This window comes from Pongo abelii, chromosome 1 (genome assembly GCF_028885655.2).
Source record: "Pongo abelii isolate AG06213 chromosome 1, NHGRI_mPonAbe1-v2.0_pri, whole genome shotgun sequence".
Classification (NCBI taxonomy): Eukaryota; Metazoa; Chordata; class Mammalia; order Primates; family Hominidae; genus Pongo; species Pongo abelii.
The window spans coordinates 223,861,310-223,877,531 of record NC_071985.2 but is presented as its reverse complement, the minus strand read 5'-3'; the positions used below and the strand labels follow the sequence as shown (position 1 = coordinate 223,877,531).

Here is a 16,222-nt window from a genome sequence, read left to right as displayed (position 1 = left end):
GGTAGCAAAATCCCATCTCTACAAAAAAAAATGAAAATTAGCCAGGCATGGTGGCATGCACCTGTAGTCTTGGCTACTCAGGAGGCTGAGGTGGGAGGATCGTTTGAACTTCGGAGGTGGAGGTTGCAGTGAGCTGAGATGGCACCACTGCATTCAAGCCTGAACAACAGAGTGGGACTCCATCTCAAAAAAAAAAAAGAAAAGAAAAATCTCTGCTAACTGTGAGCTTGCAGTTCAGTTAGGGAGACAGCATATATATGTGCAGAATGCTTTGATGAATAAATACCAAAATGAAGACAAAGGAAAATCTATGCTAAGAGAGTTAACAGTGAAAACAAGCCAGGAGGACTGAATAGATTTCAAGAAAAATTAGAGAGTTTTTTTTTTTTTTTTTTCCAGACACAAGCATTTTTAGTAAGAGAGTCAGGAATACGTCTAACATGCGAATGACAAGAAACCCCATGGCCAGAGTGGAGAAAGTAAATTAAGGCGTATTGGCTAGATAGTGTGAACTTTAGAATGACAGTCTAAGGCAAGAGTTTGGAACTTTTGTTGCCATAGACCTCTTTGGCAGTAGCGAAGCCTTAGAATTATGTTTTCAAATGTGAGAAATAAAGTTTTTAGGATTACAAAGGAAACCGACAATATTGAAATACAGTTGTTAAAACATTAAGCTCTTCTGTATTGATGCATGAAATAACAAGATTTAGCAGTTATTCTAATTACCATAATTTCCAAGTAGTGATCAATGAAAAAGATATTTTGTGTCCAGGCACGGTGGCTCACGCCTGTAATCCCAGCACTTTAGGAGGCTGAGATGGGCGGATCACAAGGTCAAGAGATCAAGACCATCCTGGCCAACATGGTGAAACCCCATCTCTACTAAAAATACAAAAATTAGCTGGCTGTGGTGGCGGGTGCCTGTAGTCCCAGGTACTCGGGAGGCTGAGGCAGGAGAATCATTTGAACCTGGGAGGCAGAGGTAGCAGTGAGCCAAGACAGCAGAGTGAGACTCTGTTTAAAAATAAATAAATAGCCCGGGCGTGGTGGCTCATGCCTGTAATCCCAGCACTTTGGGAGGCCAAGATGGGCGGATCACGAGGTCAGGAGATCAAGACCATCCTGGCTAACACGGTGAAACCCCGTCTCTACTAAAAATACAAAAAAAATTAGCCAGGCGTGGTGGTGGGCGCCTGTAGTCCCAGCTACTCGGGAGGCTGAGGCAGGAGAATGGCGTGAACCCAGGAGGCGGAGCTTGCAGTGAGCTGAGATCGCGCCACTGCACTCCAGCCTGGGTGACAGAGTGAGACTCCGTCTCAAAAAAAAAAAAAATAAATAAAAAATAAAATAAATAAATAAAAAGATATTTTGCACATGGAGACATCTGTGGTTTCTACTGGGGACAGAGTCACGGGTACTGGCCAATTCTTCTGTGGTTTATTGCCTTCCTTTATGATTGAAGGATATGCCAGTTTTTAGTTAAAGGTTTGTGAAAATGTAATTTTTTTCCCCATCCAAGCTCAAGGACCCTCTGAATTCTATCCACAGAGTGCTTGTGTCTCTCTGGACCAGATTAAGAACCTTGGGGCCAGGCACAGTGGCTCATGCCTGTAATCCCAGCACTTTGGGAGGCCAAGGCAGGTGGATCACTTAAGTTCAGGAGTTCGAGACTAGCCTAGACAACATGGCAAAACCCTGTCTCTCTACAAATAAGCTGGGTGTGGTGGCGCATGCCTATAGTCTCAGCTACTCAGGAGGCTGAGGCTGGAAGCTTGCTTGAACCTGAGAAGTCGAGGCTGCAGTGAGCCATGATCATGCCACTGCATGACAGAGCGAGACCCTGTCAAAAAAAAAAAAAAAAAAAAAAAGAATCCTTGGAAGGGAGATTATGTTCTCTCTTGTCTGGGGCAGTAGTGGTAGTAGCTTTAACTTTATTTACAAAGCGCTGAATGTCCTTTGACAAAGTTAATGTTTATGTGGAACCCTAATACCGAAACAGAAGAGATGCTTTCTGACCAGAGAAGGAGAGGGAGGGTGCAGAGGCAGTGGTTACTATGGCTTCTCTGAAGAATCCTATGATACATTTTTAGTTTGTTTTATTAACAAACTCTGATGTAGTATTTACCACATGCCAGGTGCTTTTCTGAATGCTCCAAAAATACTAGTTTGTTTAATCCTCATAACAACCATATATGGAAGGAATTGTTATTCTCACTTGACATATGAGGGAACTGAGGCTCAGAGAGGTTGAGCCTTAGGCTCAAAGCCTCACAGGTGGTAGGAGTTGGAACCCAGGCAGTCCAGCACTGGAGGCCAAGTCCTTAACCTCTATGCAGTGCTGCATCCGCTAGTGTTAGCTTGGAAACAGAGTGTAGGATTTTGAGCAAGAAAGGGGTGTAATAAAGTCAGCATGGCCAGGTGTGGTGGCTCATGCCCGTAATCCCAGCACTTTGGGAGACCAAGGCAGGAGGATCGTTTGAGCTCAGGAGTTCGAGACCAGCCTGAGCAGCATAGTGGGGCCCCGTCTCTACAAAAAAATAAAATAAAATAAAATAGCTGGATGTGGTGCTGCAGGCCTAAAGTCCCAGTTACTCAGGTGGCTTAGGTGGGAGGATCACTTCAGCCCAGGAATTCAAGGCTGCAGTGAGCTATGATTGCACCACTGCTCTCCAGCCTGGGGGACAGACCAAAACCTTGTTTCAAAAAAAAAACAAACAAGAAACTGTCAGTCAGTGGCTTAAGAAGTTGCTGTTAGGTGAGAGTAGAATGGATTGGAACAGGGGAGGTGTGAATAGCAGGGAGACCAGTTAAATGGCTGTTGCAGGTTCCAGATCAGAGAGGAGGTGGCCTTTTGTGATCAGGGCAATGATATTGTAAATAAAAGTTGGGATGAATGTGAAAAACTCTTTGAATAAATAATCAATATGGTTTCATAGTTAACTCAATGTGGGAAGTAATGGAGTCAGACCGTGGAGGACCCTACAGGTAACCAAATGACCCTTCCAGCTCCTGAACTTACACATAGACTTAAAAGTCTCTTTTGGGCTTAATGAATTCATGTTTTGTTTTTAAGTGTGTCTGTGCTCTGTTTTCTTTATCCTTTCTTTTAGGTCGTATTCGGAATAAGCCTGAGGTGGATGAAGCTGCAGTTGATGCCATCCTCTCCCTAAATATTATTTCTGCCAAGTACCTGAAGTCTTCCCACAACTCTAGCAGGTGGGACACCCAGAGCAGTGTGAAGAGTCCACACTTGCGGGCGTTAATTGGTACACCGTTAGGTTCCTTATTCATTAATGATTCCCAGTTTGGATGAAGAAATTAACTCCCTTCTCCCTTCTAGCTTCAAAAATCTCTTTATTTCTTCACCTGCCTGCTGTGCTCTCCAAAAAGAAAGAAAGTATTGCAGATATTTGTATGTGATCAGTTACTCTTAGAGAATGGAAGTGATCTGTCCCATGTGAGGTTTTAATAGATGTAACAAGTGATAAATGAAAATTGGAGAAAGAAAACTCAGTATATTCCCCAAGGATTTAAAAGTACAAATTAATTATTGCCAAGACTAAATGTTTTCCTGTGAAATGGTTGCTGTGGAGAGAAAAGTTTCTTTCACTCCCAAGTATCATGGAAACGTGCCCTCTGAGATAAAATGAAGCCTCTTGTGTTAAGTCTTTGCTGCTGCTGCTATAGGCTCCATTATCCTTAGTATTTGTTTTTCATTTATGCACAAAAGCGATAAATAATATGAACTCTTATGACCAAGATTGGCTGCCATAAATAATAGATTTTACTGTTTTTTATTTTAAATGTTTCACTTAAAATTATCTTTTACAATCAGGTGATAACAGACAGTTCGTAAAGTACATAGCCATTCTACTTCCCCTTGTAAGACTAGAACTAAACCAGCTGGGATCCTCTTACCTCACTCAGGAAGGGAGTTCTCATTGTCTCAGAGGCTCCGTCTCTATATCCTAGGGGCTGGGAAACAGGAGCGGCTGCCTCTTCTAATGTGGGCTGAGCACACTGCCTTCCCACCACAGGACTTTGCTGTGCTTCAGTCTGCTCCTGAAAAACTTGTTTACATCCATGGAAGGAGGGAAGGAATAAGACAATAGGCAGAAATGGAATGAAAGGTTTGGACCAGGATTAATTTCTTTCTGTTGTTTTCTTGTATTATAGTTTACCATAGGAAAGAGAAAAAAGAAACAAACTTCTGTTTGCTGGCAAGGGCTGTGGAGAAAGAGGGAAGGAGTGAGAGGGTACATATGTATGTCTGGGGAGGGGGAGTGGCAGAAATAAAGAGGGGTGCTTTGACTATTCCATGTGCAAAATCATGAACAATACTATTTCCCTGAAGTCAGCAGTAATTCTGCATAGCTTTCTGTTTTCTGCCAATGTTCAGCTGGGTTTTACTACCACATTTTCTTTGTAGCTATGAAAAATGTATTGTAAATTTCCCCAGGGTACTTAGTAAAATATACAGTATTGGTTGAAATACTGGTTATTCTAATTTTGCCTCCATTAGAATAACTTTAAGAAGTCCTTTAATTCATGCCTAGCAACAGGTCAGGTGCTACAAGAAGTGAATTTGGCTTTGTTAGAAGCGGCTTATCTTGTGAGTTAGAATGCGTTAATCAAAAAAGGCCGAAGTCAAGAATAACAACAACAACAAAAACACCTTAAATATTTCTGTTCTCATTTAAACTATATAAATCTACATTAATTTATCAAGCTTTTGCTGAAAGGTCATGGCCTTTTCTTTAATTATAAGATCATTTACTGGAGTTCTGATTGGCTTTCTTGCAAAACCACACCCATAATTCATCATCTATGACTTTCAGTTTGGTGGAGCAAGAATTAGAAACCTGCGAAGAAAATCTAAGTTCAAAATCCTTTAAACTTTTTATCATTTATTAACATTAATCATTTAAACATTTTATCATTTTCCCCTTTCTTTTACATTTATCTCACCCAAACTTAACAGTTATTTTTAAACAACTCACCATTATCAACCTTTTGAAAACATTCAACTTAGTTTTCACAGGAACAAAAATTATTTATGTTTTCATATTTCATTGATTTGCCTAATGTTTAATAAAGTTAGATAATAATAATTACAACTGGCATAAACAGATTTGGGACCAGATACTACTGACATTTGATAAGCACTCAACTGTTTGGAGCGAAGTGTCTGGGCAAATGAGACATCATTGTAGTTCAGAATGCTCAAGGAGAACTAGCCATCAATCTGTATATTTTAGGGATATGGAAAACATAGGTTAATATGGTAAGTGGCAAAATGGAGTTTGGTTAAGAGAACTTTCGTTCTGTTTGTCTAAGGTTTAATGTTTAAAGTTGAACTTACCTCCAATTTGGGTATATTATGTGTGTATCTTAGAGGGCTTTGCTAATATATTGATAGTGGAGTATAATTGACAAGGGACCATTATTCCTTTTCTTCCCAGTCCTACATTTATGTTAATGCATTGACGTGGTTTTCCCTTAACTCCACAGCAACTTCCTATTAATTCTCAATACTAAGTCACCACTGAAAGGGGTACCGATGGTGGTGGTCTCCACTTTCCCTCCTATGTCTGGCATTTTCCTTAGTTGGAAGTCTCAGGAGAGGGACCCATGTTATTGTAAGTCCTCTATTGAATTGTGTTCCATGGGATTCTCTGTTAATTGTCTATCCACTTGAATTCACTTTGCTTATCAGCAAATTTTGTCTTTTATATATATATATTTTTTCTGATTCTCTCCCTTTATTTCTTTTGTTTTTTTGCTGCACTAACTAAAGCCTTTTCTATGTTTTTGCAGGCTCTTTCTTGATAAGGATATTCCTAGGTATTTTCTGTTTGCTTTTTTGTACATAGGATTCTAGTTTATCAGAATGCTTTCTGTCTTAATGTTGCTTTGCCATTTTAATTTTGTAGTCCTCTCCCCATGTAAACCTACTGTACCTAGGATAGAGCAGACCCTGTTCTGTACCCTAAGAAGCGTATAGCTTCTTAAATGATTTTTAGAGTTTCAAATTATTTTCTCATTCCATTTGCTAAACTTGTCAATTTTATTCTTAGACCCTTTCAAGTTTTCCTCTTCTACATTACAAAGTAGAATGTTTCTCCCTTCATTTCATACAGAATCTCAGGTTTTGTTTTCTGTTCTCCTCTTTATCTGTCTTCTCTCTGTCAAAAGCTTGAAGGGTTTATTGCTTTATAAAACCTGAGTCCATTGCAGCCTTGCAAAACTGTTCACTTTCGTCTCTGTTTTGTCCTGTGTGGTAATAGAGACAAATTTGGCTATTTGGATAGCTGAGTCTGTGAGAAATATTTTATATATATATTTTTAACATTTATCTTTCTCCTGTCAGGGCTGCTTGTTTTATCTGTTTATTTTCTTCTTTTGGAATAGGAAAAATCCTGGTTTGGTATTAAAGGAAGTTTTTAAAAAAATCTGTCTCATTTAGGGAAGAAAATTTAAGGAAGTGATACATGACAATATAACCTAAAATGTTAAAAAAAAATACAACATAAATGGGCTGGGCTCAGTGGCTCACACCTGTAATCCCAGCACTTTGGGAGGCCGAGGCGGGTGGGTCACGAGGTCAGGAGTTCAAGACCAGCCTGGCCAAGACGGTGAAACCCCATCTCTATTAAAAATACAAAAATTAGCCTGGCATGGTAGTGTGCGCCTGTAATCCCAGCTACTCAGGAGGCTGAGGCAGAGGATCGCTTGAACCCAGGAGGCAGAGGTTGCAGTGAGCCGAGATCGTGCCACTGCACTCCAGCCTGGGCGACAGAGCGAGACTCTGTCTCAAAAAAAAAATACATAAACATATTTATATGTTTGACTGATGTTACTGATATAATGATTTTATCCCTCACTTTGGACTCCATTCAGTTTACATTTCAGAGATTCTCCTAATGAACTCAAAAGGGTTCATCAGATGTGACCATAATATATAAGAAGGTGGTTTCTGTTTTGTTTTCTTGAGACGGGGTCTTGCTTTGTTGCCCAGGCTAGAGTGTAGTAGCTATACCTGCAGATGCTTTAAAAAAAAAAAAGAAAAAAAATGCGGCTGGACGCGGTGGCTCACACCTGTAATCCCAGCACTTTGGGAGACCGAGGCGGGCGGATCATGAGATCAAGAGATCGAGACCATCCTGGCCAATAAGGTGAAGCCCCGTGTCTACTAAAAATAGAAAAATTAGCTGGGTGTGGTAGCATGTGCCTGTAGTCCCAGCTACTCAGGAGGCTGAGGCAGGAGAATCACTTGAACCTGGGAGGCGGAGGTTGCAGTGAGCCAAGATCGCGCCACTGCACTCCAGCCTGGCAGCAGAGCTAGACTCTGTCTCTAAATTAAATAAAAAAAAAAATAAATAAATAAATAAATAAATAAAGTGCAGTAGCATGATCATAGCTCACTGCAACCTTGAATTCCTGGGCTCAAGCAGTCCTCCCACCTCAGCCTCCCAAATAGCTGAGACTCTGGACATGTGCCACCATGCCTAACTAATTTAAAATTTTTTTGTAGAGACGGGGTCTCACTATATTGCCCAGGCCTCAAATTCCTGGCCTCAAGTAATCTCCCCACTTTTATCTCCCATAGTGCTGGGATTACAGGTGTGAGCTACCATGACTGACCAGAAGTTGGTTTTTAATTGTTCATAAATAATAAATTCAAAGGAATATATCCTTCAAAGCAGTCACCTTGAAACCTGTTTTTCCTCTGATGCTGCTACTGTTCAGAACATCTTGAGAAATCCATTTGGAATTACTTCTCACCACCTTAGGAGGCATACAGGAAAATATGTCTTGGGATTCAGCCCTGTTTGTAACCCTAAATTCTATTGCCAGCTTGATTAAATTGACATTTCTCCCCAGTCTTGGTTGTATTTCTTACAACCACCTCTCAAGTATTGCCAGTGTAATGGCTCACACCTGTAATACTAGCACGTTCCTGCTAAGGTAGGAAGATCACTTGAGCCCAAGAGTTCAAGACCTGCCTGGGCAATGTAGAACTTGTCTCTACAGAAAAAAAAAAAAAAATTTAATTAGCCGGGTGTGGTGGCTCGTGCTTATATTCCCAGCTACTCAGGAGGCTGAGGTGGGAAGATCACTTGAGCCCAGGAGTTAGATTGTACCAGTGCACTCCAGCCTGGGCAACAGAGCAAGACCCTTGTCTAAAAATAAAATAGGCCAGGCGCAGTGGCTCACACCTGTAATCCCAGCACTTTGGGAGGCCGAGGCAGGTGGATCACCTGAGGTCAGGAGTTCGAGACCAGCCTGGCCAACAAGGTGAAACCCCATCTCTGCTAAAAATAAAAAAATTAGCCAGACTTGGTGGTGGGCGCCTGTAATCCCAGCTACTTGGGAGGCTGAGGCAGGAGAATCACTTAAACCCGGGAGGCGGAAGTTGCAGTGAGCCAAGATCGCACCATTGCACTCCAGCCTGGGCGACAAGAGCGAGACTCTGTCTCAAAAAAATAAATAAATAATTTTTTTAAGTTGAATTACCACCTTTGGTGGGTATTCCAACAGAACTTGCTGCAGCAAGTCCAAAGCAAAAAAAAAAACAAAAAAAAAAAGAAACTTTTTTTGACAAAATAAAAAAAGAAAAATGAAAGAAAAAAATTTTCTCTCAATACAGGAAGACTTTAGTGGAGTCAGAATTTCCTTTGTGTTAACCAGGTTTCTGCAAGTGAAATTTTCTCTTTACGTTAAGTGAAAGCTTAGCCTGAAAACAGAAATGTGAAGAGGCTTTTTTAGACAAATTCAAAACATTTGCCTCAGTTGAAAGAGTCAGTGTCATGAAACCTCAGCAGTGGTCCTGGGAGGTGCCACGTTATGGTTTGGAACTTAATGAAGGCAGCAGCATTGATAGAAATTTCTGTCAAATATCACCAAAGTCATAAATGCCCTCACTCTAAGAAGAGGGGTTTATTTTAACTTTAGCATGGATGTATCCAGCCTCTGAAATGGGACAAATAAGCCCCACCCCTTCTAGGTACTTTGACAAAAACAGGGACACAATAAAAGAGCAGACCTCTGGAGGCTGAGGCAGGAGAATCGCTTGAACCCGGGATGAGGAGGTTGCAGTGAGCCGACATCACGCCACCGCACTCCAGCCTGGGTGACAAAAGCAAGACTCTGTCTCAAAAAAAAAACAACAGATCTCACAATGATAGAGTCAGTTCTCAAGTGGCATCTGTTGAAGCAGTAGATACCGTCACCCAATAGTAGAATATGTCTTAAACCAAATTAAAAATTTCCTTTACACAGAGTTTTATGGACACATGAAGGGTTTCCTCCTGTGCCCAGGGAGCCCAAGAACTATAGAAAGGCCTTCATTGTCCATCATTTCTGTTCCTGTTTGGGTCACTCGGTGGCTTTGTCTTTGACTTGTTAGTTGTTTCTCTATCTTCTGTGTCTTTGTAGAGAAATTTTCTTGACCCACACTCACTGCGTCAAAGACTAGACATTTGAGAGAGTATTAAGTACTTGAAGAAGACTTAGATCTAGAAGCAGCTACGTTAGTTGATCCGACCTCATACACTGCCACTTGGAAGATGAGGTGTGGTCATGGGGTTCAGTTTCAGAAATGTATTGTTCTCTCTGTTGATCGTTTCTGGAGGAAGAAACATGGGGATGTGTTTAGAGGGAGGATATGCCAGCTACTTGTCATAGGAAGTCTAGAAAAGGCAGCCATAGTGAGGTCGCTATTTGAAAAGGAGTAAGAAGGAATGTATTGGGCAGGAAAGAGTGTGCACAGACTCTTCTAGGTGAATCGGGTGAGCTGTGTTCTATCTGCAGAGAACTAGTGATGGTGGGGCAGACCAGGCATCTTCCCCTCCACTTGTCATAGGGGTCTGAGAAGGGAAACATGGGGCAGAATTGGGAATTGATCTGTAACACTGCTTTTAAACTAAGTGCCGTATTTCACATTAGACTTGCAGAACTGGAAGATTTAATGTCAATTAGAGTTAATGTTGTTTTACCAGTAGAAAAAAACGATATTAGAACAATAACAACAAAACTGTTTGTGGGTATCTATTAAATTAAGTTTCCGTTTGTTATATAAATGTAAGATTAATTTTTCAAATGGCTTTTTTTTTAAAGCTAACAAATGGTATTTGGCTGGCTCTACTGTTAACAATTTATTCTCTTTTACTGAAACATCAGTTAAGAATAACCTTGTATTCTTTTATTTAAAATAAGGCTCTCAGCCGGCACAGTGGCTCACACCTATAATCCCAGCACTTTGGGAGGCCAAGGTGGGCAGATTGCTTGAGGTCAGGAGTTTGAGACCAACCTGGCCAACATGGTGAAACCCCTCCTCTACTAAAAATAGAAAAATTAGCTGGCGTAGTGGTGCGTGCCTATAATCCCAGCTACTCAGGAGGCTGAGTCAAGAGAATTGCTTGAACCCAAGAGGCAGAGGTTGCAGTGAGCTGAGATTGCGCCACTGCACTCCAGCCTGGGTGACAGAGTGAAACTCCGTCTCAAAAATAAAATAAAAAATAAAATAAAATAAAATAATGCTCTCTATACTTAAACTCGTCTACCCAGTTTCTACCATTAATCCCTTCAGATATTTCTGTGGCGTTTCTGAGGCCCAGCAGCACTGGATTGAATGATGTTTAGCCCTCTTGTGATGTGAAGATCGAAGCTGACAAATTACCGAGCATTCACTTCCTGCTGTCATCATTAACTGACAGGAGAGCTTACTCAGTCTTTCTTTCTTCTTTCAGTTACTGTCCATACTGACTTATCCATTTCATCTTAATCCCTTTGATTGACCTTACTATTTTTATGTTTATAGGCAGAGGCAGGCTTGTCAAAACAAAATTAAAAAAAGCACAACTGGCCAGGTGCAGTGGTTCACGCCTGTAATCCCAGCACTTTGGGAGGCCGAGGCGGGCAGATCACCTGAGGTCAGGAGTTCGAGACCAGCCTGACCAACATGGTGAAACCCTGTCTCTACTAAAAATACAAAAATTAGCCAGGCGTGGTGGCAGGCACCTGTAATCCCAGCTACTCGGAAGGCTGAGGCAGGAGAATCACTTGAACCCGGGAGGCAGAGGTTGCAGCGATCCAAGATTGTGCCACTGCACTCCAGCGTGGGCAACAGAGCAAAATTCTGTCTCAAAAAAAAAAAAAGAAAAGCACAACTAAGTGTTCCTTAATGATGGGTGGGGTTGGGAGCAAGAGGATGGGGACCTATCTTTTCCTCCTAGGAGATAAGGGTTCCTCTCTGTTATTAGAGTTTGATAAATTGAAAGTGTCCGTTGGTTGGCATACGGTTCTTTAGGATGATTGACAGTGGCAGTACCTGGACTAACGTGACTTTAGCTTGTTTTGGATGATTCCCTCTTGTCTTTCGGACCTTAGGACCTTCTACCGCTTTGAGGCTGTGTGGGATAGCTCTCTGCATAACTCCCTTCTTCTGAACCGAGTGACACCCTATGGAGAAAAGATCTACATGACCTTGTCAGCCTACCTAGAGGTGAGGAAACTTGGAACTTCAGTTGATGCCAACAGTCAGACCTGAACAATGTGCAGGTTACAGCAGGAAGTGGTCAGCGAAGATTCCACTTGTTTTGTCCTCTTTCTTCCTCCACATCCTTAAGTTTTTCATTTTATTATACTTTTCTAACTCTTCTGATTATATTAGATTCTATTCCTGGGTTCTGTTTACTCAAAAAATCACATGACTTTCATTCCAGCTTCAGCTTTAGTAGCCTAATCACCATTGTTTGAAGAATGTGTGATTTTTAAGAAAATGTCACCTCTTGTTTTTGTAGTTGTGGACAGAGTGTAATAGTGGTTAATAGCCCGGACCCAAGACCCAGCCTGTCGGTTCAAATCCCTGTGCTGCCACGTACTTCCTCTATGTCCTTGGAGAAACTCTCTTTGCCTCAGTTTCCTCACCTATCAGGAGAAACAACATTTACCTCAGATAAAAATAAGTGCATCTCTAAGGAGTACTACCTACTCTTGCACATATTATCCATTGGGTGGCTGTTGAAATAATTGGTGGAGCTGAAATCCTTCAGTTCTCACAACTGGGACTAGCTTTCCAAATACGTTCGTGTATAGACTCTAGTCACAGTACTCTGCCTGCACTTCATCAACACCTACCCTGTCTGCTTTCAGCTGGATCATTGCATCCAGCCGGCTGTCATCACCAAGGATGTGTGCATGGTCTTCTACTCCCGAGATGCCAAGATCTCACCACCACGCTCTCTGCGTAGCCTCTTTGGCAGTGGCTACTCAAAGTCACCAGATTCGTAAGTTTTTCACACAAGTTAGCTTCCAGTTTGTTTGTTCAGTACAACAGAATCATTAGTCCTTAAGTATTCTTGGCTTACTGTCTCACGGTTAGTTTACAGTTTATGAACCATTTTGGTAACTGACACCTGGAATGTACTGACTTGCATGCTGACATTTAATAAAATGTTGATGGATGGATGAGTTATGAGGGAAGGAAGGAAGATTCCATTGTGAACACGTCTAAAACAATTTTGCAAAGACTAAATTTGCAAAGACTTTTAAATGTCATCATTATTATTTCTAACAGAGTACCATTGAAATTTTCTTTTTTTAAGATTTGTTATGCATATTTAAGGCATACAAAATATGTCAGGAATAATACAGTGAAGGCCAGACACAGTGGCTCATGTCTGTAATCCCAGCACGTTGGGAGGCTGAGGACAGAAAATTGCTTAAGCCTAGGAGTTTGAGACCAGCCTGGGCAACACAGACCCCATCTCCACAGAAAATTTTAAAATTACCCAGGTGTGGTGGCACACGCCTGTAGTCCCAGCTACTCAGGAGGCTGAGGTGGGAGGATCACTTGAGCTTGGGAGGTTGAGGTTGCAGTGAGCCGTGATAGAGCCACTGCACTCCAGCCTGGGTGAAACAGTGAGACCCTGTCTCAAAATTAAAAAAAAAGAAAAGAAAGAAAAAGGAAAAAAAAAAGAAACAATTCAATGAATACCTGTGTATCACCGCCCAGCTTAAAAATAAGTGTTACTAATACAATAGAAGATATTATACCTCCTACTACTCACAGTCCCCAGAAGTTGTTGATTATCATTTCATTCTAGTCATTGTTTCTCTCATATTGTCTCTCTTATAGTAAGAAAGGACAAATTTTTAGTTTTCACATTTATATTTTAAATTTTCTAGTTTATCATTCAATTTTATTCACCCTATTGAAATAAAGTGTTTAAAAGATAGAGATGAGGTAGGGTGTGGTGGCTTATGCCTATAATCTCAGCACTTTTTGATGCTTATAATCTCAGCACTTTTTGATGCCAAGGTGGAAGGATCACTTGAGGCCAGGGGTTCAAGACCAGCCTGGGCAACATAGTGAGACCCTTATCTCTACAAAAAAATTTAAAAATTAACCGGGTATAGTGGTGCATGCCTGAAGTCACAACTACTCAGGAGGCTGAGGCAGAAGGATCACATTAGTCCAGGAGTTCGAGGCTGCAGTGAGTTGTGATTGCATCACTGCACTCCAGCCTGGGTGACACAGGGAAACCCTATCTCTAAAAAAATAAAATTGAGATGAAAGCAGATTCCCTAGGAAAAGGTATGCTACTTAAGTTCAAAATAAGAAAAGAGCGGTGACAAATAAGAAATGCCTGTAATTATATTTGAGTCCCTGCAGAGAAGACACTATTTTAAGTAGCAGAGATTGAAATTTTCCTGTTTTTGTGCTGTAAGAGATTAAACAATTGTTTTATTTTCTTCAAATAGGAATCGAGTCACTGGCATTTACGAACTCAGCTTATGCAAAATGTCAGACACAGGTAGTCCAGGTAAGCTCTTGTGGATTGAGGAGGTGATAGTTATCTTTGTGTATGTTTCAAGTATCCTGTATTTAGGCTGGGCACGGTGGCACACACCTGTAATCCCAGCACTTTGGGAGGCCAAGGTGGGTGGATCACCTGCGGTCAGGAGTTTGAGACCAGCCTGGCCAACATGGTGAAACCCTGTCTCTACTAAAAATACAAGAATTAGCCGGGTGTGGTGGCATGCACCTGTAGTCCTAGCTACTTGGGAGGCTGAGGCAGGAGATTTGCTTGAACCCAGGAGGCAGAGGTTGCAGTGAGCCGAGGTTGTGCCACTGCATTCCAGCCTGCCTGGGCAACAGAGTGAGACTCCATCTCAAAAAAAAAAAAAAAAAGTAAATAAAAAATATACTGTATTTAAAAACTGGAGAGTCTACCCAAGTAGGATAGATATAAAACCTTTTAGAAACCATGTGTGTTTTACAAGCCAGTTTGGTTGAGGAGGGGTGGTAGGAGTTACCTTTTTCAGAGTTGCAACATTGTTTGGTTTATGATGTACAATTGTATTAAAATTGTATCACAATATCACTAGGCTATGAGTAAAATTGGAGTTAAAAAATTCATGTGGGCTGGGCCCAGTGGCTCATGCCTGTAATCCCAACACTTTGGGAGGCTGAGGTGGGCAGATCATGAGGTCAGGAGTTTGAGACCAGCCTGGCCAATATGGTGAAACCCTGTCTCTCCTAAAAATACAAAAATTAGCCGGGCATGGTGGCATGCACCTGTGGTCCCAGCTACTCAGGAGGCTGAGGCAGAAGAATCACTTGAACCCAGGAGGCGGAGGTTGCAGTGAGCCAAGTTTGTGCCACTGCGCTCCAGCCTGGGTGACAGAGCGAGACTCTGTCTCAAAAAAAAAAAAAAAATTCATGTGAATTAGAATGAATTTGGTTTAGAAAACTTCATAATCATTTCTCTCCCCACTTTAGCCCAAAGATGACTTAGCAGTATAACTTTATAGATGCTATCAGACTGCAATTTAAATTTCCCATGTTTTAGAAAGTCAAATTATTGGCCATGCACAGTGGCTCACACCTATAATCCCAGCACTTTGGGAGGCCAAGGCGGGTGGATCACCTGAGTCCAGGAGTTCAAGAGCAGCCTGACCAACATGGTGAAACCCCCCTTTCTACCAAAAATACAAAAATTAGCCAGGTGTGGTGGCGCATGCCTGTAATCCCAGCTACTCAGGAGGCTGAGGCATGAGAATTGCTTGAACCTGGGAGGCAGAGGTTACAGTGAGCCGAGATTGTGCCACTGCACTGCAGCCTAGCTGACAGAGTGAGACTCAGTCTCAAAAAAAAAGAAAAAAAAATCAAATTATTAAGTCAGATTTGTTCTGTATTCTTTTTAATGTATTTTTAAACTGCTGTTGTTCCTCTAGTTAGGCGGAGTTAAGCAGCACTTAGCATTTCTGTGTTTGTAAACTGAAACATGAACAAAACTTAAGGTTTTCTAATAGCATTTGATTAATGTGAGTTTGAGTCATTTTACAGAATATACATGGAAAACAAGTCAGGGCCCACAGGCAAGACTTAGATAAGTAAAGAAGACTTTGAGTATGAATCCAAGTAGTAGCACCTAATTATTATAATATCCAGATAGTTCCTTGAGGAATTTTTTAAATTAATATAAATTCATGTATTTAATATGTAAAACCAGCATAATACTAAAAAAAATTAACAGGAAGTAATAGAGGCTAAAGCTCTCTGTCATCTGTCAGCCAGTGAGCTACTGAGTGTGTGTATGTGTGTGTGTTCCCTTCTGTCTTTTTTAAAATTTTTATTTTTAGGGACAGGATCTTTTTTGTTGTTGTTGTTGAGATAGAGTCTCGCTCTGTCGCCCAGGCTGGAGTGCAGTGGCGCTATCTCGGCTCACTGCAAGCTCCGCCTCCCGGGTTCATGCCATTCTCCTGCCTCAACCTCCCGAGTAGCTGGGACTGCAGGCACCTGCCACCACGCCCGGCTAATTTTTTTTGTATTTTTAGTAGAGGCGGGGTTTCACCGTGTTGGCCAGGATGGTCTCGATCTCCTGACCTCGTGATCCACTCGCCTTGGCCTCCCAAAGTGCTGGGATTACAGGCGTGAGCCACCGTGCCCAGCCTAGGTACAGGATCTTACTGTTGCCCAGGCTGGAGTGCTGTGGTGTGATCAGAGCTCACTGCAGCCTCCAACTCCTGGGCTCATGCCACTACACCTGGCCAATTTTTAAATTTTTGGTAGAGACAGGGTCTTACTATGTTGCCCAGGCTGGTCTTGAACTCCTGGGCTCAAGTGGTTCTCCTACCTTGGCCTCCCAAAGTGCTGAGATTACAGCATGAGCCACTGTGCCTGGCCTTCCCCCTTGTTTCATCTAGGTATATT

At 41.7% G+C, this 16,222-nt stretch overlaps 1 protein-coding gene across 13 annotated transcripts in view; it reads left to right on the top strand.

Annotated features, from left to right (window-relative positions):
- The window catches only part of KIF1B (kinesin family member 1B), a 173,883-nt gene that overhangs the window by 140,418 nt on the left and 17,243 nt on the right, over nt 1–16,222 (top strand). For all 13 annotated transcript variants that reach the window (XM_054556598.2, XM_063720047.1, XM_054556605.2 and 10 more), the window contains 4 exons: nt 3,111–3,216; nt 11,392–11,506; nt 12,157–12,290; nt 13,768–13,829. In XM_054556598.2, the coding sequence (XP_054412573.1) occupies nt 3,111–3,216; nt 11,392–11,506; nt 12,157–12,290; nt 13,768–13,829 (417 nt within the window). The remainder of the gene's footprint in view (nt 1–3,110; nt 3,217–11,391; nt 11,507–12,156; nt 12,291–13,767; nt 13,830–16,222) is intronic.